Source organism: Candida tropicalis, assembly GCF_000006335.3.
Source record: "Candida tropicalis MYA-3404 genomic scaffold supercont3.8, whole genome shotgun sequence".
Lineage (NCBI taxonomy): Eukaryota > Fungi > Ascomycota > Pichiomycetes > Serinales > Debaryomycetaceae > Candida > Candida tropicalis.
The window spans coordinates 470,135-495,588 of NW_003020060.1; the positions used below are offsets into that span (position 1 = coordinate 470,135).

At 33.7% G+C, this 25,454-nt stretch overlaps 10 protein-coding genes across 10 annotated transcripts; 6 read left to right on the plus strand and 4 right to left on the minus strand. All coding sequences in view use genetic code 12, as the record gives it.

Annotated features, from left to right (window-relative positions):
* Nucleotides 1-52: 52 nt before the first annotated feature.
* On the minus strand, nt 53-3,205 carry CTRG_05432 (uncharacterized protein; the record flags this gene model as incomplete). The annotated part of the gene is made up of 1 exon (XM_002551088.1): nt 53-3,205. One exon carries the CDS (start codon nt 3,203-3,205, stop codon nt 53-55), a length of 3,153 nt encoding a protein of 1,050 aa, XP_002551134.1.
* Nucleotides 3,206-3,603: 398 nt separating this feature from the next.
* Nucleotides 3,604-5,367, plus strand: CTRG_05433 (U4/U6-U5 snRNP complex subunit; the record flags this gene model as incomplete). Its single annotated transcript, XM_002551089.1, has 1 exon — nt 3,604-5,367. The coding sequence occupies one exon, from the start codon at nt 3,604-3,606 to the stop codon at nt 5,365-5,367; it is 1,764 nt and encodes a 587-aa protein (XP_002551135.1).
* Nucleotides 5,368-5,782: 415 nt separating this feature from the next.
* CTRG_05434 (uncharacterized protein) lies at nt 5,783-6,991 on the plus strand (the record flags this gene model as incomplete). The annotated part of the gene is made up of 1 exon (XM_002551090.1): nt 5,783-6,991. The coding sequence occupies one exon, from the start codon at nt 5,783-5,785 to the stop codon at nt 6,989-6,991; it is 1,209 nt and encodes a 402-aa protein (XP_002551136.1).
* A 157-nt stretch (nt 6,992-7,148) lies between these two features.
* On the minus strand, nt 7,149-8,507 carry CTRG_05435 (uncharacterized protein; the record flags this gene model as incomplete). The annotated part of the gene is made up of 1 exon (XM_002551091.1): nt 7,149-8,507. The coding sequence occupies one exon, from the start codon at nt 8,505-8,507 to the stop codon at nt 7,149-7,151; it is 1,359 nt and encodes a 452-aa protein (XP_002551137.1).
* A 1,254-nt stretch (nt 8,508-9,761) lies between these two features.
* On the plus strand, nt 9,762-11,882 carry CTRG_05436 (uncharacterized protein; the record flags this gene model as incomplete). Its single annotated transcript, XM_002551092.1, has 1 exon — nt 9,762-11,882. One exon carries the CDS (start codon nt 9,762-9,764, stop codon nt 11,880-11,882), a length of 2,121 nt encoding a protein of 706 aa, XP_002551138.1.
* A 2,461-nt stretch (nt 11,883-14,343) lies between these two features.
* On the plus strand, nt 14,344-15,930 carry MID1 (Mid1p; the record flags this gene model as incomplete). The annotated part of the gene is made up of 1 exon (XM_002551093.1): nt 14,344-15,930. The coding sequence occupies one exon, from the start codon at nt 14,344-14,346 to the stop codon at nt 15,928-15,930; it is 1,587 nt and encodes a 528-aa protein (XP_002551139.1).
* Nucleotides 15,931-16,091: 161 nt separating this feature from the next.
* Nucleotides 16,092-17,684, minus strand: CTRG_05438 (uncharacterized protein; the record flags this gene model as incomplete). Its single annotated transcript, XM_002551094.1, has 1 exon — nt 16,092-17,684. The coding sequence occupies one exon, from the start codon at nt 17,682-17,684 to the stop codon at nt 16,092-16,094; it is 1,593 nt and encodes a 530-aa protein (XP_002551140.1).
* A 1,576-nt stretch (nt 17,685-19,260) lies between these two features.
* On the minus strand, nt 19,261-20,283 carry CTRG_05439 (PGAP3/PER1 family protein; the record flags this gene model as incomplete). Its single annotated transcript, XM_002551095.1, has 1 exon — nt 19,261-20,283. One exon carries the CDS (start codon nt 20,281-20,283, stop codon nt 19,261-19,263), a length of 1,023 nt encoding a protein of 340 aa, XP_002551141.1.
* Nucleotides 20,284-22,377: 2,094 nt separating this feature from the next.
* On the plus strand, nt 22,378-22,809 carry CTRG_05440 (uncharacterized protein; the record flags this gene model as incomplete). The annotated part of the gene is made up of 1 exon (XM_002551096.1): nt 22,378-22,809. One exon carries the CDS (start codon nt 22,378-22,380, stop codon nt 22,807-22,809), a length of 432 nt encoding a protein of 143 aa, XP_002551142.1.
* Nucleotides 22,810-23,826: 1,017 nt separating this feature from the next.
* CTRG_05441 (uncharacterized protein) lies at nt 23,827-25,359 on the plus strand (the record flags this gene model as incomplete). The annotated part of the gene is made up of 1 exon (XM_002551097.1): nt 23,827-25,359. The coding sequence occupies one exon, from the start codon at nt 23,827-23,829 to the stop codon at nt 25,357-25,359; it is 1,533 nt and encodes a 510-aa protein (XP_002551143.1).
* Between the last annotated feature and the right edge of the window lie 95 nt (nt 25,360-25,454).

Here is a 25,454-nt window from a genome sequence, read left to right on the forward strand (position 1 = left end):
ATTATTTATTTATTATGTACATAGGTTCTTTGAAGAAAAATATAATTATTCTTTAGCTGTCATTAATAATAGTATTGGTTTGTTCATCTCCAATTTTGAGTTTCTTATGTACAAGTTCAACTAATTGATCACTATATTTTTCCAACAATTTCTGCTCTTCCTCTGCTCTATTATCTATGACCAAAGCCAATGCTTGTTCTAATTTTGACCTTATTACAAGCTTTTCATGAGGTTGACATTTGGAAAGGATATTCATAACATCTTCCAACTTACTAACGGCAGTATCAACCATGTTTTTCTCTTCCCTCCTGCTGATTAGTCTCGATGGTGGGGTTGGAGATGAACTCATCAATACTCGTGGTCTTACTTTGTTTGCTGTAGTAGTAGAGATTGTGTCTGTAATTGGTCTAGTTGGAGAGCTTGGTCTGTTTGGTGATGTACTTACCGTTGGTGTTTTCATTGGGGATTGTAATTTGGCAAGGTTATGATTCTTCTGAGTGCTTACTCCAGCTCGAGATGCCATCTTGACGGATCCAGAAGATGAAAGATTGTTAATGGATGGGGTAGATCTAAGTGGACTTGTTGGACGTGAACCACTATTCGTCCCTTGTCCAGCATTATTCTTCGCCTCTATTCTTTTCAATGTTGCTGCTGTAAGTTTTGGAGTTACACTAGGAGTAGGAACAGTGGTGTTTGTGGAAGATTTTTCCTTTTCATTCGATTTCAGATCTGCTGACAGTTTAACTGGCAAAGTTGGTAATATCTTTCTTGTAACTTTTGTATACAATGGTGCTGCCATTGGTTGTTGTTGTTGTTGTTGTTGTTGCTGCTGCTGCAAGTTCGCAACCTCGTTCCCAATGGTGGTGGTATCTTCAGCCTGACTCATAACTGACCCAGCTGATGCTTTCAAATTTTCGACAATTTCCCATGAGAACAAGCAAGCATCATTACCAATAGATATCAATTCATGATTTTGATACAAATACAATTGTAGTATGGATTCCAGATGTCCCCAAGCAACTCCAATTTCTTTACCATTCAGATACTGGAAAGCACGCAATGATTTATCACTTGACCAAACAATAATTAAATTTCTATATTTTATAAATGATTCAACTAGTAAACTTTCATTAATTTTTTCATTAACTAATCTTAATGTCCTTTTCAATTCAAAATTATTTGAGACATCATAGATCAAGACGGATTTATCATTGGTTGAAACAACAAGATCTTTATCAAATATTTTCATGCACAGCGGTGTGCTTTTCAATGTGATTATCTTTTCCTGATAAATCCTTAGTTTTTTATCTTCATCTTCAATAGTCAATTTATGAATTGAAATTGTTCTGTCCAGGGAACACACATAAATTTGGTTTTGGAATTGCGCAATTTGTAGTAAATTGCCATTATGAATAGGTAATGTTTGTAATAAATCCCAAGTATTTTCAACCATTGTAAACACCTGAATCATTCTATCACGAGAAATACTACATATAACTTGAAATTTCTCATATTCAAAATAAATAATCTCATTAATAGTGGATGAATGAGCTTTTGTTTGATACAATACTTCATACTCTCCCGGGTTAGATGTTAATTTTAAAATTGATAAAGTACCATATTTGTCCCCAAGAATTAATGTATCACCATTTTTCTCTACTGCTGTAGTGGCATTGGTAAAAGAATCGTTACTAATGACAGGAAACTCAACTAAATCCTTCAATTCACTTGTATCCACAAGTTTTTTAATACACCCGTTTTTGGAAAAAGCAAGGAATTCGTCCAGATGTGTATACTTGAGTCCAGAAAGATTTTTCAACAACGAAGTAGCTATGACTTTACAATCTTGGGATTCTTTATTCATGAACTTAATCTCTTCACAATCGTTCAAGAAAATAAGTTGAGTTTCTGAAAAATTGAATATCCTCAAAATTGGTCTCGATACTAATCCATCTAAAGAAGATGCACTGGTGAACCCATTTATTAATTTTGCAGATGACGAAGATGGTACAAGCACAGGTGAAGTAACACTCCCTGGAACCAACTCCGCAAACGGCCATGATTCAATTCTATAATTGTCAGAGCCAAACCAAACTTTCTCACTATAATAATCAACAACAATTGACGAGAATTCAAATTCTGGGGTCTTCAACGTAACAAGTTTTGGAGTATCGAAACTTAATTTCAATAACAAAAGTTGGTTTGAATTTGTAATTACCAACAACTCATCATCATTCAAAATACTAGCATCTATGAAATTTCCTGATATTAAATTTCCCAAAATGGCATTCTTTCCTTTGAGCACCTGAGGTTTTTTAGAGTTCGTCACATCGTCTTCAAATTTCCAAAGCTTGATAAATCTCAACCCCAAGGTTATTATTAAATTCTCATGCCATACTAGTTTATGAACCATACTTGAACACCTATTACTAGCGGCCAAACTTACAGAATTGCCAGAATTGAAATTTGTAGTAGTAGGAATTGTTGTCGTTGATGATACTCCATTAGGAAGCCCGGTACTCATTCTCCAGATATTAATAAACCCATCATTTATCAACCCCAAGGAACATAAATGTCTCAGATCAGGGGAAAAAGCCAATGAATGTATTCCAAAAGAATGTTCATATATTGCCCAAATTGGATTATCACTTGAATTATCAGCTAATGAAAATATCAATATTCTAGGCTGATACCCAATTTCTCCAATGGCTAATAATTTCTTATTAGGTGAAATTGCCATACAATTAATAGACCTAACTTTATCTTTCATTTTTGAAGGTGATGTTGAGTTTCCATTGCAATAACTATCATCTATTGAATCTGAAGGTGTGCCATAAATTGCAATTGGCTCTGAATTGATAGGATATCCATATAAATCTCTTTTTATTTCCTCCATATTTTCAGTTCGTAACATATTAAGATACGCATTAGCAGAAGATATCGAATTATTATTTATACTATTGCAAGTATCATGATTATGATCACAGTTTGAACTTATATTGGCACAGAAAAATCTTTGATTTAACACTTCATTATTTTGAGTATTTATTGTAGAAACAACCACACCTCCACTTGCAGTATAAGCTATTAAATCATCTTGAATGGTGAATTGTTGTGAATTCTTGGCAGATGTACCGATAATTTTTTTGATATTTAGGTTGAAGAAGTTATGAGTATTCAAATTGTTGATTTCACTTTCAGTCATTTTTGGATATGTAGAACTTGATTTAGACAAGCAAAATGTGTTTATCTGTAGGATGGGGGTGAAGACCAAAAAAGAAAGGAAAAGAAAGGAACCAAAGGACCAAATACAAATCAACCAGTAATGTTAATGAATGTAGTAAACTATTTTCAAATATGAAAAGTTCTTTTTCTCTATGTCTGTATAGGAATGTTTGTAGTTTATTTCTTTCAACGTTTTTTTTTTTTTTGGTTATTGTTTTGATTTTGAGTTTATGGTAAACAAAACAAAACAAAACAAAAAATTTCCCGAGAGAAGGATCGGTCGTCTATTGACGCGGAGATGCATTAAACTCGACGGAGAAGGTTGAAGACGAAAAAAAAAAAAAATAAAAATAAAATAATATAAAAAGATTATACACGATGGATATCAACGGAGCATCTACCAAAACGACTGCAGTCACAATGTCACAAGAAATATCATTATCAATAGAGGAGACTAATATTCTACGTGTTAAAGCAGGTTTAAAACCAATACCCGTACCAGTGAATGATCAACAGGAGAAGAAGAAAGATGAGGACGGAGTCATTTCCTTGTCAATTGAAGAAACCAACAAACTTCGAGCTAGGATTGGATTGCCACTAATACCTACAGAAAGTACCATTCTTGATTCAGATGTAAAGAACTTTGAGAAACATCAACAAGAGATATCAAACAAACAAAAGAACGATGAACTTCAACAACGAATCAATGACGCCAAGTTTAAGGCAAATAAACGGAAATTAGTTAGTAATGAAACATTAATAGACCGTTCAAAGGAATTGGACACTGATGACTGGCTACTGAAACTTACCAACAATGAAGATGACGAATCAAAGGCAAAAAAGAAACAGAAAACCAACAAGAAGAGGAAGGATGACGAAGTACTGGCAGTTATTGGTCATTCGGCAAAAGAATTGAGGTCTATTGGAGATAATGAAATTTTGACATTAAAAGATACTGGTTTATTTGACGAAGATAGCGAAGATATTTTAACTAGTGAAACACTATCAAGACAAGCCAAGTTGAAGAGAGACTTGGCAGAAAGAAAAGAGGCAGAAAGTATAAAATTTAATGGGAGACATTATAGAAATAATGATGACGAAGGTGATGGGGAAGATAATGATCTAGATAACAGTGCCCTAATTGGTAATGATAGAGTTATTATAAATAAAAACACCGTTAATTTACCGCAGGTTCAGCCGTCTAAAGCTGAAAGTGATAAAAGCAATATAGCAAAATTCAACAATTTGTTTGATGAAATTGATGATATCGAGGATAAAGAACCCAAACCGGTTATTAAAATGAAGAAAATAAAGAAAAGGAAACCAGCCAAAGTTTCAAAACAAAGAAAACTAGACGATGAAGTATCCGTGCAATTGATCTCAATGGAAGATGAATCTGGTGATGAGGACAGTGATATATCTCAAAGTCTTGCGAATTTCAGAACAAAGAAACTTAATTTACAGGCAAATTTCACCCCAGAGAAACTAGCAGAAGAGATTGCAGCTAATAGAAGATGGGAGTTTGAAAGAAAACTCGAGAAGGAATCATTGACTAAGAATATATATGACGATACTGTTGGATTCTTGAATAATCTAGAGAATAACATTCTTAGTGATGACGAAAAACCAAGAGAAGATATACAAGACGACCCACATTCTAACGGAGTTTCAAAATCTGGCGACACAGACACTTTTGTTGAAAAAAGTACAACTCCGAAGTTCAGTGGTGGTCTTGCTGATACATTGAAGTTTTTGAAATCAAAGAATATTATCGAATCTCCATCAAACAATTCGCAAGTCAAATCACAGGAATTAGAGAGACAAGAGGTAGCCAAGAAATCAGAATTACTCAAAATGAAAATCTCCATTGAAGAACGTATACTTCGAGAAGAGTTGACCAAAAATAAAGAGTATATTCTTATGCCAAAATCTGAAAAGGCTTCTTATTTTGAAAAGTTATTGGATTCAAGATTGAAAGAGAAAGGCATAGTAATAAAAGATGATGACTTGAAAGTTTACAATCCTAAGGTTCAAATAACTTACAAAGATAGGATGGGTAATGTTTTAGATAGAAAGAAGGCATGGAAAGAGTTTTCTCATCAATATCATGGAACTGGATTAGATAAGAATAAAAAGAAGTAAGGAAATGATATTAAGAAAGAAGTAAGGAAATGATACTAAAAAAGAGATTAGTGTGATTGATCATCAAACCAAAATCGAATCACGTGCCACCAAGTTGCTCCTTCGAGTTGATCCTATCATTGCTATGAACCAAGACACGTCTACGTGTCACAAAGTCCACCATCCATTACCACTACCACTCTTTATGTTAGAGGTATTTCAGAAATGGATTCCTTTGTGTTATCGTGCAGAAAGAAAAAAAAGGGGGCAGCAAATATTTCCGGTTCGCACGGTTCTTCGGAGTTGCTGCTAATATATTACTAAAGTGAAATATCGACAAAGACGAAGGGGTGGGGTTATTTATAACCCATACCAATTTCCTTGCTTTCAAATAAACAGAACAAATTCATCACTTATTCTTTTTCATCACGGATCGATGTTCACTCCATTGGGTTTTTTACAAGTTTTATTGATTCCAGTCAAAGTTTTAATATTTGCCATACTATACCCATTCCAGGGTGGGGTTCCTGGTAAATATGTGGATGATTTCAAAAGGTCCCTTGTATTAGTGATATGTCGAGCTGCTTTGAAATTACCACCGCAAGATAAAGGGATGTTGAGTTTTCTTTCGGTGGATTATATTCTTAATACAATCATGAAGTTCATGCATCCAGAATTGACCAAGTTGAATAATTTTGGTAAGAAATATGATAATCAAAGTTATTGGATAGTTGAAGCTCCAAATAGACTGAAACATGATCCAATATTGATTTATTTACATGGTGGGGTTTATTATTTTGGTGTTTCGCCTCCCCAGATTGAAGGTATTTTGGGAATTTATCACTTGTTGGAGTCCAATAAAAGGAAAAAGTTATCGATTTTGGTTTTGGATTATAAATTGGCCAGTAAAGGACATCCTATGCCAGCACAATTAGGTGATCTAGTAACTTTATATAAGAAGTTAGTCGACGAAGGTAATGATAATATCCAATTGATTGGTGATTCTGCAGGTGGTAATTTGGCAATCACATTCCTTCAACATTTACGTATTTCAAATGAAAAATTGCCATACCCAAGAAATCTTGTTTTGATTAGTCCATGGTGTAAAATTGTCCCTGATGCTTCTGATCATACACCAGGTCATACATTCTTTGATAACGATGCTTTTGATATACTTTGTTGGGAGAATTCAAAAGGGTTCCTTATTGATCCAACTCCTTTAATGGGTAGTACCGATCCTAGGTCATTAACCATCTCCCCAGGGAATTGTACTTATAATTATTCAGACTGGGAGGATATTCCAACACTTAATGAACCAGGATATTCCACATTTGTTATACTTGGAGAAAATGAAGCATTAAGAGATGATATTTTACGATGGTGTCAATTCAGTTTGAAATCACCGATTCCATTAAAAATAGAAAGTTGTGGACCAGAAGAGAAAGTGTTTATCAAGAATGATCCAACTTCTGCAAAGACGAAAGTTGTCATTGAACCAGATGGAATACATGATGGTGCTATGGTTGTTGAAACTGATCTTATTCAATTGTTAGATGAGAATCCAAACACTACTGTTGAATCATTAGATGATGATAGATATTTTGGAATGATTGAAATTGTCAATTTTTTAAATAATGTTTTATAAGCTTATAAGAGGTAAATATATGAAACTTGAATTACTTTCGTTCATCCAAAAATGTGCTGTATTTTTATCTTTACATAGAGTTATTAAAGTCCCCTACGATATACCGACACACATGGGTGTATATATAGATTACTATGGTAATATCAACTCATTAAAATCATTGACTATTTAAATCTTTGTTGACTTTGTTAAACTTCTTCTTTTTCTTTTTGTTGACTTTTGGTTTCTTATTGACTTGGTCAGGAGATTCTTCAATTTGTCTCTTTTTATTTGATGGTACGTTCTTTGATGGCTTAAAAATAATTGATCTTTCATAAAAGGTAATTTGAAATTCTGGAAGTTTGAATAATTCTGACATGATTAAATTAATGTCAACTGAGTTTGTTTTAAGGAATGGTTCATAATACTTAGCCAAAACTTTTGCAATTAATTTCTCTCTCAGTTTACGTCCTCTAACTTGAGAATACCATTGTAAAAACTTTCCATTTCTATTCACTGCATCCAAATAACGACCTTTGTCGGCATAAAAACTAAATCCAGATGCTATTCTTTCATATATTTCCATACCAGTACCTGCTTTCGATGTGTTTTTAATATAGCCTTCAAGTGTAGTATGGATGAATAATTCCAAGTCTGCATGATGTGGATGTTTCAAAAGACTAAAAATCTGACCAATATTATTTGATGACTTGATTCTATCATCATTCGATAATTTTCTCAATACTTCTTGAACACGATAGGAGATAGTTGTAATATAAAATGATGCTTCATACATGTCCAAAATATCTGGATTCTTTTCGAGGAATTTCCTTAAAGAACGAGCGCTTCTTATTGGTTCAATCAACAAGTCATCCGGAACATATGGATTCATCATTCTATGTTTAGAGAGGAAATAGTCTGGTGAAGGGTTTTTAATAGTAATACTATCAACGCAAATCTCGAAATTGGAGCTTGCCCTTCTTGTCAAATATAACAAACGTTCAGCGGGAATTCTACACATTTTTTCTCTAATGGCCCCATAATTAGATTCATTCCAATCAGGGTTGATACTATTTATGTATGCCATATAACGAGAAGAATATCCCTTTTCAGAACCGTCAACACGGTCTGATGGATTAACAACCTTGGTTCTATTATTACCTTGGATGATATCTACTTCAGCCTCACTCACTTGAGCTGCTGAACTCAATTTCACCAAATTTGTTACTCTTGAGTTGGACCCGTTTATCGCTAGTGGGTAACCTTGACCCATGGACGAACCACTCAGGTTCTCCTTGGGTGAGCTCCAATAGTTCTCTTGAACAAGAGCATCACCCATAGATTCGTTACTATAGCAAGTATTGAATCTAACTCTTTTGTCTTGCCACGCTGATTGTCTCAGTGGTTTAGAACTAGAGATTTGAAAGCTAGTATTATTTGTCAAGTCACTCATATTTCGACTTACTAAATACAAACGGTGAAGAGGAAAAGAAAAAAAAAAGAGGGTTAGGGAGATTTTTTTTTTTTTGATTTCCATCTCTCGGCTGATTTAAATAGTCAGTATTTGGTAGGTACACGAAGGAATGAGAACTGAGGTGAAACGCTTGAAAATTGTGCTCACAACACATTTCCGTGGAACAAGCAGTTGTGCAAGAAGATGCTCTCAATCTACAGTTGTATCCACTAACCTATCCAGTTATTATAGTTATCAGCTGTGAGTACGAGAATAATTTTCTGATCACACGATACTACTGGTGTGCGCCATCGTACATTGCTTTCCAATTTAATTTTTTCAATAAATGTAATGAAATTAAGAAGAGAAACTCTCTCATCATAAGCTTGATAATCTTGGCACATGGATATGAATTGAACACAATAATGTGTAATGTGCATATTTAGTAATATGATAATAATGCATGAATCCGTAAATACAGAAAAAAAAAAAAATTTTTGCTTTTGCATTTGCTTTTTTGAATATGATGTGCTCTTTCGATGTAGTATCAAGTATCTCGACCATGAAACTATCGCTTCATCTCTTGTCCAAACATGTAAGGTATACCAGGGAATGTTATTGGATATCAGAGACTGATGTGGGGCTAGAAACAATTAAACTCTATCGTTCTCGACAGCTCTTATCGATAGTAATTCAACACACAAACTTGAAGAAAAAGAAAAATTTTATGGAACAAAACGGAGAAAAAGTGTAGCATTACGATCGATGTTAAGAAGTCAGCATGAACTTACAGTTAATTCCACCGTCTAGAACTATATGTAAATACTAAAAATAACTGTCTTAATGTGAAAGAAAGTTTATACAATACTGTATGGTAGAATTTGATTTCTACAGATGAAATAAGCATTAAAGGAAAATAAATTTGACAAGTGTCACTAGTAGAGCGCAACAAGTAGAGCTCGACTTATATATACTATAATAACCTTAAAGTGTTGCGTAGTTTCCATGGATAAAGGAAAGAGTTATGTTGTGAACTGTCTATTTATTCATTGACTCGCCTTGGGAAGTTGAAAAATTTCGCCCAATAATTTTTTCTTTATTGCTAACAGAGAGAGAGAGAGAGAGTATTGTGGTAATCAAAGGAAGGGGAAAGAGAGAACACACAATCAACACATACAGTTCAACAAAGACAAAGAGAGACTAAGAGAGAAAAAAAATTGCATTGCTTGATACATATACAATCTTCTTTTTCTTTCATTTTTATTATTCATTTTTCGTTGTTACATTATTTACTAAATTTATTCTTATTCTTATTTTTATTCTTATCCTGTTTCTTAAATGTCAAGCTCAACTGATAACAACAATCAGAACGTACTGTCTACTTTTCCCACAGCTCACCACATGAAATCTACTCCGGCATTATCTCCAAGCGTTTCAGAGTCAAATATCCCGGATAAAGCTGGAGAACAAGACAGCAGTGTGCCTTCTGATAGTTATACTACCACAACAGGATCATCAAATGAAGAATCCGAGAAGCATAAACAACGACAAATTGATGATTTATTTGCTGCTTTGAAAAACAAACTGTCGGATCAATATAAATACATTAAATTTACTCCCAAAACTATAAAGAACACATCCGATTATAAAAAAGTGGTTTCTTTTGATGATATAGACATTCAATATGAAGATGATGGATTGCCTGATCCAGATGATGATGTAGGTTGGGAACTTTACAGAATGAAAAATAGAGGAAGAGAAGGGGCTATTCCAGGCTACGGGAGAGAAGAATTCTTTCGTTCTCATTCACCTATGGCTTCTCGACTTTCTCCTTCTCCTGTTAGAAATACATTAGATTTAGACTCAAGATTAGATATGATGCATATGGAAAATAATTTGGTTCAATATCCAACAACCCCAATAACAAATAAAAAGGGATGTACATTGAGAAAACGACACAAACTTTTTGATACATTATCTCAGAATAGATTGACTTTAAGACCTATGTTTAGAACCATTTTGGTGTACATAAGTGCCAGAATTCATACTTGGGTTGCATTGGATTGGATTTTAAGTAAATTCATTGTGAATGGTGATCATGTCATTATTGTGGCTGCTGTTGATCCAAAATTAGTTCAGTATTTATCAACGAGCAAAAGAGGAAGAAGTTCAGCTGTATCACCATCGCTTTCACCACAAAGAATAGGGGCACTCTCGCCAGCAAGAGGACGTGTTGGTGCCACTCTTTCACCACTGAGAAGTCGAGTTGAGGAAACTCCATTTGGAAGGCTAGTGGAGAGAAGCAAACCAAGCAATGTTGTCAAGATTGCTGATAATATAATGAACTATGCCATGGAAGTTATTAACCCAGAAATTATTGCCAAGCTAACAGTTGAAATTGTTGAAGGTGGAACCAAGGAAGTCTTGAAAGATATGTACAGATTATATGAACCTAATTTGGTGTGTACTGGTTCAAAACCTAACTCAAAAGTTGCTGCGCCATTGAGATCTTGGCAATCTTCTAAATTAACTGATAGATTGGTAAAGAATTTCCCATTACCAGTGATTGCAGTTCCAGCAATGAATATGTATGAATTTGAAGAAAACTTGGAAAGCATTATCAATCATGGTAAAGAATTGCCAAAGCACAAGTTTTCTGAAATGAAAGAGGCCATAAAAGTCTCCGATAAGGAAGAAAATAAAAGCGATGACGATGGAAGTGAAAGTGAAAGTGAAGAAGATGAAGACGAGGTTAGATCCATCAATTCAGGTATTTCACAGGCATCTTATGACTCTTATTATGAAGTTGGAAATCAATTTGTTGAATATAAAGAAACTATTGAAAAAGGGTTAGACAAATTGAAGGCAGCACCAATGAATCAAGATTATTATGCCAACATGGCTCAATTCATTTCAGACGAATCATTACAGTTCTGTTCGGATATCATTGATATTCAACCTAGCTTCACTGGTCATGGTGCCAATTTAGCCAGAGCCATCACGGGATCCAATTCTTTTGGTAAAGCAAGTTACAAATCCATGCTTGATACTTCACAAAACGAATCACAACAAAATAAAATGTCATTTAAGGATGTCAAAGAACAATTGAGATTAAATAGAATAAAAACTGAACTGGAAACCAATTCTTCATCAATGCCAGCCCCTCCGTCAATTGATGTTTTAAGTCCAACACCAACACCATCACCTTCTCCATCTCCATCACCTACACCAAGTAGAGAACCGTCACTGTTGAAATTTGTCAATTTGGAAAAACCTTCAGCCGATAGGAAAAAACTGACTCAACGAATTAGTCCATTGAGAAAATGTTTGAGTCATAGTGATGAAGCTGTTAATACTCCTAAATTAGAACCAAGAAAGTCTCATCCTGGTATGTTAGAACATACTAGGGATGACTCCAAAAAGAAGAAATCAAAAAAGAAGAAATTTTGGATATTCTAGATGCTTTGAAACAGTTAGTTACTTATTTATTTGTATAAGTTTATCAGGAATAAATAATTATTTATAAGTGAAATACTGCCGACCATGTAAGATGAATATAATTCTTCACTGTAAACAATATTCTTTTCTCTTTTCGTGGTGAAAGGTTAATACCCGTACTAACCAAGGTATCCGAGTAATCTATGAAAATGAATTATTGAAGCCGAACGCGCTTGATTGGTTTCTAGTCAGTTGTTTCTTTGTCATTTCAATGGTTTAATAACTTTTTCAACACCGTGTAGTGGTTTAAATAATTTCTTGTATGTTTAATGTGTTGTTTTCCATTAGTTTAGAGCCATTTACTAACTTTATTACATTGTTTTTGCTTGTTTTAAGTTGATTTGATTATATTTTAATAATATCTAAGACAATTTAAAGCTGCTAATCTACTTCATCACTGTATTTCTTGTGTTTTTAATCCTAGCTCTAGGATATTGCTGCTTGGTTCTTCACAATTTCCTTCAACAATAAAATAATAATTAAAATATTCATTTTTAAACATGGATATTTTGCTGATTGCAGATGTATTCGTTCAATTTGAACCTTTGTTTCTGTTTTCCGGCGACCTTAATGTCATACTTAAAGTTATTAAGATCCATTCAGCTCTTTACTATACATTGTACTATGGCATTTCAAATGTGGAAGTGGTGGGAAGAACCAAATGATGAAGGGTTGGCTCTTCCGCTCACCTTACCACCTCTCCTAATTAAAGGAGAGGGACGAACTGGGCCCACTGGTGTAAGTGGGGTCGACCCAGCCCGTCTATGGCCCTCTTCTTGAGTTGCCATATCGCGTCCCCCTACTGGCCCAAGGGGGAATAGATAGAGGATGAACCAGGAGGGAAGGGGACTGGTCGACTGTCCTCTACCTGGTCCTCTACAAGTGTGTGGTTTGTAATAAACCACCACTACTACTCATCGGGATATTCAACTAGCCTATCCCGATGAGTAGCTTTTAAAAATAGTGATGACCAGTCACTATCTTTTGAAGAACCTTCACTAATCAACATCGCCCCTTTGTGTATATGTTGATCCCTTTACAAGGTTCAAGATAACATGTGTTCCCAAGTTACTATCTTATTTGGAAGGTTCTTCTTATGTTTGTGCATCATACTAAAGGAGCTATCAGTTGGTGACTTTTTTTGCAACGACTTAACCAAGTGATACAAGCAACAACTAGTGAAGGAACATGTAACAACAACTGATGGAGAACACATAACCTTTGATTCTTGGTAAACTTGTTATGTATATAATGGATTGTAGTTCCTTATACAGAAGTTAGAATTTGCAGCTATGATTAAAACACATCAATTGATACTTACTTGATATAAATGATATAATATATAAAGTGATTGATATTAATTGTTGATAAAACGAAAAGGAAAAAGAAAAAGAAAGTGTTATAAAAAAGTTATTTTTTTGCAAGTTGTTTTTTTGTCCTTTTATAGTTGATTTTTTTTTATATATTTGTGTAGATATTATTGTTGTACTTTATATGCTTAGTGCTACCATATGTGGGGAAATCAAACAATTTTTGGAGTGTATACTTGTATTTGTGTATGCAACAAACTATCAAGCCAAATTTGGATGAGTGATTTAGAAGAATTCAGCTTCTTCCTATATCATCTAGTTATTTTACGTTACAGATGTATAACAATGGAACCAGACTTACCTAAAACAGAGTAAGCGGTTGGGAAAGGCAATAAGAAGAGATGGATTTGAATACAATTTACTTGACTCTCAATAACAACACTGCGGACGGTCGTGATACGTAATAGCTTAAGTTAAATGAATCCTTTGAAATTAATGGGGACAATTTGTCTTATAACGTCGATAGTTGTATAAAAGTTCCCTATCTAAGAAATGTTTTGTCCTATTTAATTAAACTGGTATGAAAGTCATGTAATTGTACCAATCTTGTAGAACTATAAATTATTTTTACTTCGGTTTGATTTCTCGTTTTTTTTTTCATCTTCAATCAAGCTTTTTCTAACTCAGTCAAGAACCATGCAGTTGTTTCATTACTTTTATGGAAAGCCCCACTGTTTACGTAGAAGTAATACGTACGTTACAGTGTCATTTAGTATGAAAGTAACTTTTTTTACCAATTCAATATTTTCATAGACGCATTCTAAATTTTACTAACTTTCACCTCAGTTATTATTCTAGCAGAAAACTGTTTATTTATACTTCTGTAATATATACAATAATGATTATAGTACATATCCATATTGTAGATGTTATTATTCAACAACCTCTTCAGAAACATCTTTAATAACCTCCTTTTCTAGCCTCGTTGTTTATCATGACAAAACCAATTCCGCCCAACAAAGAAAAAAAAAAATACTCTCAAAATTGATCTTCAAGGATTCCCGTGGCATACTAATTTTTAACCCTTCAAATCACAACTAAACATACAATAAATGACACGCATCATACTATTTCTACTATTCATAGTTAAACTAATATCATGTCAAGATTATTTTCAGTTTGATGATATAAATCAAAACACTTTATCCACAAATCTCACCAATGATTCAAGTATAATTATTGAACATTTCACACCAAGAGGTCAATCATCAGAAGGATTACAAGAATTCACTCCTATTAGAGATACAATAATTCAATCTGAAACAAAATATTATTCATTCAGTGTAAATACACAATCTGGTCTTGGTGATTTCTATGAATTATTAATCTTTTTAAGTGGAAATATATGTAATCAACCAGATAATTTACAACCTAATGAAACATCATTAGCAGTTTATTATTCATTTAATTCAACAATGTTTCAAAATAATCAAATTGGACAAATGAAATTATTTGAAAATGGGTTTTTCCAAGCTTTGACTCAATTATCTATTCCAGAAGATGATAGTCAAAAAAATACACCTGATGTATTATATATTGCTGTTAGAGCACCTGAAAATACTAATAGAACTTCTCAATGGACTTATCAAATTGGTGTTTCACAAAATGATTTAGTTTTCCAATGGGATGATAGATCTTGGGGTTCATTAGTTGATGTAGATGATAATAGTGCCTTAATTACAACTGGTAATATATCTTCTTTAGTTGCTGGAAATTATCTGGAATTAAATATAACCGATTCTCAATTTTCATTATATTTATATACTGAAGATTATAAAGATTATTTTGCAGGAATGAATAATAGTTGGTGTGCTGTTAGAAATGGACCCGTTCTTGTTAATCCTACAGATATTGAAACTAGTTTCACTGATAGACATGGTTTTTTTCAACAACAATTTCTTGTCAAGGGATTAAATGCAAGTACTAAATATATTGCTTATATAATTATGGATGTTAATGGGATTGAGTTTGGTGGGGCAGTATATCATCCTTTTGAATTTGAAACCATGGATGGTAATGCTTGTGAATTAATTTATGATTTAGAATTCTGTGATCAAGTGGCTTACAGTGTTCCTGCTTTAGGTAATCGAGTAGATGATCTTGATGATAATAAGAATTATACAAAGAAATTATATGATGACTATGCTAAATCATTATATGTAAATTTTTCCAAAGGTTTGCAACAAATTGCTTGTAATACCACATCTGATGCAGAGTTTTCTAATTTACGTACATGTGAAGATTGTGCTGAGAGCTATAAGAATTGGCTATGTTCTGTTACAATTCCACGATGTTCAACAAAAAATAAGACTGGGTATATTCTTAGAAATTCAAGTAATCAAAGAAATAGTTTTATTGCTGATACAATTAGTCCTATTGAAAATTATTATGAAGTTCTACCATGTGTTAATGTTTGTCAAGCAATTGTGAGAGATTGTCCTGCAGATTTTGGATTTATGTGTCCAACAACGAATGATACAATTAAATTGAGTTACTATTGGGATACAGGTGAAGTTCAAGATCAATGGCCTTCATGTAATTATGTTGGTCATTATATTGTTCTGACCAGTGCTGCATTACAACAAATTTGCAATTGGTCATTATTCGTTATGTTTTTATTTATTCAAATTTTCTTATAACCCCCCGCCCCCACTGAAATATATGGTTTCTTTTTTAAAAAATGAATGTCTATATTAAATAAAACGAGTAACGTAATGAATATTAAACTTAAATAATCTATTAAAACAAATGAATGAAATTGTGTTAAACAAAAATGCTAATGAATGGATATACCCATGATCTAAACTGTAAGTTTTTTGTCGCTATCACTTTCTACTGGAATAAATTCCACTGGTACATTATCTTTAACTGAACTGTCTTCACCTTCATCAGCATGACTTGCAAAAGTTGTTGGAATTCTATCCAATGCAGTGAATTGATTGCCAGTGATTTTACTGTAAACATATAAGGAACCAATTCTAGCAGCAGCAGCAAGTAACGCAAAAACAACACCACCAACTGGAGCAATAACAAAAGCACCAAATGCACCCCAATCTTCTGGGTCATAAATACCATTCCAAATCAATAATAATTTACCACCTTCTTTTGCACTATCATAATAAACAGTACCGAAAACAAAGACACCTAACAATGCACCGAATCCACCAACCATGATATCAAAACCTCTCAAGTACCAGAACCAACTATCAGCTAAACCTAAGAAGATAGATGGGATAATGGCAGCAGAAACAAGATCGGCAATCAAGTAAATTTGTAAAATGTTATCAGCAACTTTAACGGCCAAAACAACAATTGGAACCATAAGAAGAACAAGCATACCTCTAACCCAGTTGGTGTTTAATTTGTTTCTGAAAACATCATTGGAAATGGTAGAAACCATGGCTGATTGTAAAGAATCAAAGGTACAAGTGGATAAAACAATACAGAAAATCAAAACGAAAGCAAGCAACCAATTTGGCATTTTAGCTAATAAAATAAAGAAAGCATTGTAACCATTATCATCACCAACGGTTAAGTCACCAGACCAAACAGCAAGGAAACCTGGAACACCAACTAAAGTACAAATAACAAAAACTGCAACGGCAGCAATGGAAGTACCAATCCATAAATCTTTATCTGATCTACTAGCAAAGGTTCTCAACCAGAAACCAGACATAAAACAATCATTGGTAAGAATAGCAACAAACAAGATATAAACTAATTGCCATCCCAATTTGTTACCTTTCAATAATCCACTTGGACCAATAAGATCTTTATCGATATGAATATAAGAACCCATACCACAAGCACAAATAATTAACAAGATCAAAACACAAACCCCTTGGAAATTATCAGTAATAAAACTGACACGGAATCCACCAAAGAATGTATAAATAGTAGTAACACCTACTTCAACAATAACTGCACCCAAAGCATTTAAACCAGTTAAAGTTTCAATGGCTCCTCTAATGGCAGATAATTCCCCAATCATGAATAAAAACATAGTTAAACAGGTGAAAGCAGATAAATATAAAGCAGTAACAACACCAAATCTATGTCTAACCCATTCAGTCAAAATGAAACCATCAGGACATTTTTTACGAATAAGTGGACCTACGGCAGCAAATCCAAGAATTGGAACGGCACCACAAATGGTATAAACTAACAAACCATGTAAACCTGAAATATTGGCAATTTGGGCATAAGTTGTAAGGATACCAACCCCCATAGCTGAGGCAATGAAATTCAAAGCTAATGGAAGACCTTTTTGAGTACCATTAGCGGCTAAGAAATCTTTATTAGAAGCAAATTTCCAAGCAAGGAATAACCCTGTGAATAACATAAATGCATAACTCAAATAAATAATGGCATTATTCCCCTGTGATGACAACATTGTAGTAATAGCGGTGGTATTAATTGATGATATCTAACAACAAGAAGAAAGAAGAAAACAAACAAGAGGAAAATTAGAAAAATGTTGTAGCCCTTCGTTTCATTTATATATTAAATTAATTCTCGATATGTCAAAAGCAAGGCAATTTGAAGAATAATTTCTTTTTCCAACTAAAAAAAATTATTGCAGATTGCTTCAAATCCAATGCAGATACGTATTTGTGGAATTGCTTTACAAAGAGAGTGAAGGACTATTTTCCGAGATTTAATTGTCTTCCCTTTAAGAAAAAAAAATTTTAAGGAGTACTCTTGTTTGACTCCTTGTTCTTTCTCGGGAAATTAGAGATTTTGTGGAGTTTGTCTTGGAGTGTGTGTCATTATCAATCATCAGATCTCATCTACAACAATCAACCTTTAATCTTTACCATTTGATTGAGGTTTTGATTATTTGCAAAGAAACTGTGTGTGGACTGAAACGAGTCATGGGGGGGAGGATTAGTTTATTGAATGCATAAAGTTTTAGTAATAAAAACAAAGAAGAAATTAAAATTGATCCTGCCGGTTACAGTTGAACCACTCAATTACCAATGCACTTGAAGGTCGTTCTTCTTTTCTCATATGGTTTTTTAGGTTGTGATAATACAGTAAAAGAAAAGAAAAGAAAAAAAATGCACTTAGGGGTCGGTGTGCGGCTCGTGTTTCCTAAAATGGAAACAAGCAAATAAATTTTTTTTTTTTTTTCATTAAAACAAAAATTCTCATAGAAAAATGTTAAAAGCCTATTTCTCTTTATGCTCTTATACGATCTGGTATAGAGTACACGACCTGCTGTTTTCAATTCACAATAGTATACAATCTACAACAGAGAGCCGTACGAGTTTTGAGATGATCAATTATCTACATGCATTAGGCGATACATATGTGGTAGTAATGATTTCTTTTAACAGTTTTTGTATACTCGTTGCCGACTCAATTCGTCATTTATTTGAGATGAGCTGTATTGTTTTAATGAGATGAGACCATAGGTTGGAACAAAATTATGCATCAACTTATGTGGCTAATTTTTACCAACTCCTGTATCAGTGGTCTAAATGAATCTGATTTCACATCAAGAAAAGAAAAAGAAATTCAAGATAACACATAACTTGGATGTACTTTTAATGAGATTGCTTTAAAAGTATGAACTTCACCATGATCATCGAAGTTAAATAGTTGAATTGGTCATTTCATTTTATTTCATTAGAAACATTTGGTCGCGAAATGTCAACCTATAAGAGTTTTCTGAACTAAGCTACTGCATCACGGGTAACTTATGCTCATAACTACTCCAAAGGTAGTAACCCGATATTAGTAACGTTATCCTATTTTATACTATCGATATCTCCACTACACAAGAGGTTGTACAAACTAAACATGGACAATTAAAAAAAAAAAGAAATTGCAACCTTGATTACACAACTCTAACATGCAACCTTTTCTCTTCGGTGAAAACTGATAAGCACGTTACTTTACAAAACAAACACCAACGATTAAAATATTATACATTTTACTTATTACATATATCTACATACCCAACCTTACTCCTTGATCTCATGACCCTCGGTGATCTTCAACATCTCAAGATCCCAGATATTCCAATCAAACCAAATGAAACTGGGGAAAATCGTTAACAAATGCCATAACGCATGTGCATCCACTAATCTATAGATCGGTGCAAAGTCATTCACCTCTAGCAATATACCCCCAATCAATACAACATTGTTGAGAATAGGTATCAATGGGATTATACTAGCATTGGAGAGCGACACATAATTCAATTTCTGCAACAACTTGGTCTCAAATGGCAACAACTGGATCGAGTTGTTGTATACAATATAATTCCTCTGATACAACTTGTACGTGTGCCACAGATGATAGCACCAGAGAATCATCGCCGAAAGTCCAACCACCATGTTGATCTGTGTGTTGTATCCATAATCCCATTGCGTCTTCAACTTGGTCACATGAAACACATACAATATTATCAATCCCAATTGCCACGTATACAATACGACTCTGCGTCTGAATAGTTTGAACACCCTCACAACAATCACGTTCAAATTGCACAAGATGATGGCAAAGGCACCGAAATAATCTAATGTTTCAGTGACGGCCGTGTCCTTGAAATGGAACAACGAACTGAATATCCATCCAATGCAACTGATGATCAACAAGGCCAAATATTGCCCATACATGATTTGCAACTCCAGGTCCGAATTCCTCCTGAACTGTCGGAATATTGGTCTGATGTTTTTATAATTGACATACAAATTAGCTAATGAGAACACAGTCGAGAACAATTCCTGTACTCCTAGTACTCTAACAAATGGCCATTTCCCATAGAACTGAACCATCTCCAAGCCCTGTGACTCTATTTGGTCTGTGATGTATTGTTGACAGTAGTAATTGCAATTGGCAAGACAGGACCAGAGAAATGACTGTGGGATGGTCTGACAATCACACTGGTGAAGACATGTTTGGAATTCTGGAAGTGTGTCCCCGACTGATGCAGTGACAAGTGACGGTAGTAGTACTAATAAAAATGGCAATAGTCTGTTCATTGGTGATACAACTGGTGTGTTTACCTTGGTTGATGCTCTGTCATAATTTCAACTTTTTTCTTTTTTTTTCTTCTTCTACTGTTTCAGTTTCAAGATACGAGATATGGTAAGTGGCTACGCAAACGAGCCAAGTCGCCAAACCTTGGGCCTAAATTATTTTTTTTTTTTCTTGCGCCGGCGAGGGAATCGAGTCAGGGGTATGGGAGGAATAACGACTTGGCGTTTCTTGCTACAACGTTACATCTTAGCTTACGTGTGTGTATATTCTAATAATCTATTAACATTATTTCCTGGTGAATTTGTAGATATAGCCAATAATGGATCCACTGATTACACATGTGACGAGTAACAAGATCACATTGATTGGGATTGGATTCATCTTGAAGGTGGTATGGGTGAGTTGATCTAACAATGCTTGACCTCCGTTGAAGGTCCTTGTTATGTCCACTGATGAGGCAAAATTTTCGGTCTAGTAGTTATTAGAATGGTTTCGTTTTATGCTCCACCTATATTTTCGACAATTAATTGTAGAATTTTGGATTGAATTATTTCACGTCAAGTGAATATACATAGGCGTAATCAAGAGAAAGAGATAAACGACTACTGATAGCACCTCTAACAATAAATCTTCACTACATATTTAAAATAGTATAAAATCAAAACAAAATTAATGTATATTAGATGATTATAAAAATGAAAATGCTAGAAATACTTTCAAAAAATAATCAAACAAATGATTATAGGTTAGTAATTTTAAAAGATCCAAATTTTTATACTTTCATGAATATATAATCGAAGTTGGCCACCTATACCGGCCTGACATCAATCCAATAGAAAACGTATGGTGATTTGAAGAAGAATAAGAAGAAGAAAAGTGACAAAGAAATTTTTTTTTTTCGCCGTCTACTTGAATGTGAACAAGGTGCTCAATTTCGGAAATTGTGATCGTTTGGTACAAGTCACGTGAATTGTTTGCATTTAATGCCCAGTAATTGTAGTACTGTAGAAAATAGTTCTAACTTTAAATATATTATTAAGAGACTTATTTTCAATTGAAATTACAAGCCTATCTATTGTTTTTTACATGAATAGCAACAATACTCGAATATAGAAATTCCACCAACTTAACTATTACAAACTCCAAAAGTCGTGTACATGAGTCATATCCCCCTGTAATTTTTTAATTTTAAAGTTTCGACATGGTTTTGAAGTACCTCTCTTATGCAGATTTGTAGCTGAAACAAGGGGATAAACTATCGTTCTATAATTAGTGGTAACAATTTTCTATATATATTGATGATTATCCCTAGTTTATATTTTATAGTTTTCATATAGTTTATTTAGTTAATCAAGAGTTTTATTACAGTGGGGGGACATAGATTTGAAAGCGGAATTGAAAAAATAAACAAACAAAAATTCCGCTCTCAGCCAAAATTCTAAGAAATCAGAAGAAAAGAAAACAACAATCCCTCAAAATGTAAACAAACAAAATTTGATATAAACAACGGCTTCGGAGGATAAATATAGAGTAGTTTTAATAGTCTCGTTCCGAGTTTAATAGTTTGTTAATTATTTCAAACAACATTAAATAATACTCTATAAAGCGCATTGGTGTCCAACACCTACTACTTAGAGATCTAATATTGTCTGACCATAAGTTCTCTTTAGAAATTTTTGGTGCTGTAATCAACAGCTTCAAAAAGGCATGGTTCATTGCTTGTTTCTCATACAAATTCATTTTTTTTCTATTGGAATTTTTTGATTGTTTGATCACGGAGTATATTTGTAAAAGACACTACTTCCTTTTAATTTTTACTAATAGATTTTCGCACTCACTACGATGGACAAATAATTTTGTCAATTTGACGAATTTTTCTTTGTTTATTTTTTCAATTCCGCTTTCAAATCTATGTCCCCCCACTGTATATTTAAATTTAGTTTTACATTTCGTATTTCTTTATTCACTACTATCTACCTTCAAAATATACTACATATTCAAGGTATCAAAATATATTCAGATATCACGGATAACAAGAAAACTAAGTTTTGTTTCACTACTTTCTTTAGAGGAATAATTGGGAACAGACTAATAAAATGAGTGAATCTGTTGACTATGCAAAGGATTTGGAACACGGATTAACAAATAAGAGCACACTGGAGTATAATTCCACTAATTTCGCTCTCAAAATGGTCACAACTAAATGGGGAAGATTAACATTATGGGCAACTTTTGGATGTTGTTCCGTATGGCCGTATAATGCTATTCTTCCAGCAATTGAGAAATGTATGGAACGATATAATAATCATGAAATCTCATGGAATGATTGTGCTGATGCTATTATTGAAGCAACCTCAAGAACTATTGCGTTTCTTTTCTTTGGGGCCGCTCTTAATGTTGCAATAGTTGACAATAACATGGGTAAAGTGAAACTAACGGGAGATGGCAAAATGACGAATATAGAGATTCTTTTGTTAATTACAGTTCTGTTGCTAAGTTTTTGGACCGTTATAGCGTCACGTAGCTAGGAGTGCCAATGGTGAACACGCTAATGTGACGTGACCACAAGAGTTGTAAACATGTAACATGTGTATATCTTGGGTCTAATGCTACTCCTAATGATGGGAATATGGCTAGCAAACAAAGTCAATGATGATAAAATTCTGGAATTAACTTGTTTACAGGTTCAGAATTGTAAAGAATTAGAAAAAGGTTATAAAGCCTGCTATATTGGTCAAAATTGTCATGCTTATACCGATGATCCTTATTTTGTAGATTCAGCAATATCAAGGGAGTTATATAGAGACATTGGTTTTGATACTATACACACTATGTTATATGGTCATTAGAATATATAGATTGAGATTAAAACTTTGAGGATATTGAGCAGTTAATGAGTTCAAATTACATATAACTCGCCTTTTTCTGGGTAAAAAAAGACATACCCTTGTACCACTTAGTTAAATCAATTATCAATTTCATGAATTTTTTTTTGCAGAACTTAATAAGGTTAGATAAGTGGATGATACCGCTTTGATTAAGAGTTATCATGTTTCACGTGACGCAAATTGAAATCTTGAAAAATTTAGATGCAAAATTTGCACTTTACACTTCTTGAATTGTAATGTTATAACTGTATTTTGAGTACTTTCCATTTGGTTATTAACAAACAAACCGATTGAATTCTGAGCTGGCACTCAATGACCAATCATTTTCCTTTCGTAATTCGTCTGATCCTGCTGCATATAATCTCTTATCAGTTACGTAAAATTTGATTAATGCTTCGTTTCTTTTTTTTTTCTTGTTTTATCGCCCAGTTTGTCGTGCGAGAAAAGGGCAAAACATTCCATTCCTACCACCACCACGGGTTGGCTGGTCGGAGAAATAGGAAGAGGAAGAGAGGGAGAGAGAGAGAAAAAAATTGGCCATGATAATGCTTTCTCATTGCAAAATTTCGTCCATTATTTCATTAACTATTATTCACCTAATTTCACTTTTTATAAGCTTAATTATTTCATTCATACACAACGTCTTTACCACATAGAATGATATCGACAGACGTTTCACCTACAAAAAGATTCATCCAATGTACATGTGCCATTTTTTGGTGTTTACTATCTGGAGGACCAATTTTTGGATTTGCTGCTTTAAAGCCAGTTTTAATCAAAGAACACGTTTATGAATATTTATGTGATATACACACTCTTGGTAGTGGTAATGGAGATGGCGATAATATTATTGCCAAATGTACTAATCAAGATTTGAAATTAAACATGATGTTTACAGTTGCTGCTATGTTAACTAATGTTTCAGCATTTGCAATTGGACGTGTATTGGATGTATATGGACCTAAAGTTTGTGGTTTAATTGGAGCATTTTTCTTATATTTGGCATGTTTTGTATTCATTTATTCTAAAAACTTGGCAGGATCTATAATTGATCCATATTTATTTGGATATGCATCATTAGCATTGGGTGGACCTTTTGCATTTATTTCATCATTTCAATTATCAAACTCATTCCCAAAGAGAAGTGGAACTATTTTGGCATTGATCACAGGTGCATTTGATGCTTCAAGTGCAGTATTTTTATTATATCGTATTGTTTACAAGAATTCAATGGGAAATTTCACTTTAGAAAAATTCTTCATGTTGTATTTATTGGTTCCTACTTTTATCACAGTAGCACAAATTGTGGCTATGCCAAATGAATCATATCAGACTCAAATTAATTCAAGTGCCCTTTGTGCCAATGATGATGAAAGTCATGGTCATGTTATTTCCCCTGTAACTTCTGCTTCAGCAAATGATACAATTGTTGGCACAGCTACTGAAACCACACCATTGACAGAAGCAACCTCCCCTAGACTTACCACTACTACTTCACGTAGAGATTCTATTGGTGATGCAATTAAACAACCTTATGAACTTGAAGGTGAACAATTCTTGGTAGAACATTCAGGAGGTGTATTTGGTGTTTTACATGGACGTACTGCCCAACAACAAATGAGAACTTGGTGGTTTGTTTTAACTACTTTGTTTAGTATTATCATGATGTTAAGAATCAATTATTTTGTTGCTACTATTGGTACTCAATATCAATATATTTTTGGATCTATTGAAATTTCAGATTCATTAAACAAATTTTTCGATATTGCTTTACCTTTAGGTGGTATTGTTAGTGTTCCATTTATTGGTTTGTTTTTAGATAATTATTCAAGTTTAACTGTTTTATCTTGGTTACTGGGAATTTCCCTTACAATTGGTGTTCTTGGATTACTTCCTAACTATGGCTTGGCAGTTATTGGAGTTTGTATGTTTGTGGCATATAGACCATTGTTCTACACTACAATTTCCGATTTCTGTGCCAAGGTCTTTGGTTTTGAAAACTTTGGTACCGTCTATGGTGCTATTATGTGTTTATCAGGGATTTTCAACGGAGGTCAAGCATTGTTAGATCAACTCACCCATACCACCTTCAAGATGAATCCAATCCCAATCAATGTGATCTTGTTACTCGTCACATGTGTAATCAGTGGATCCATTATTGGCTATATCTACAAATTCACCAGGAAATAATGTTAATAGATTATTAGAATATACACACACGTAAGCTAAGATGTAACGTTGTAGCAAGAAACGCCAAGTCGTTATTCCTCCCATACCCCTGACTC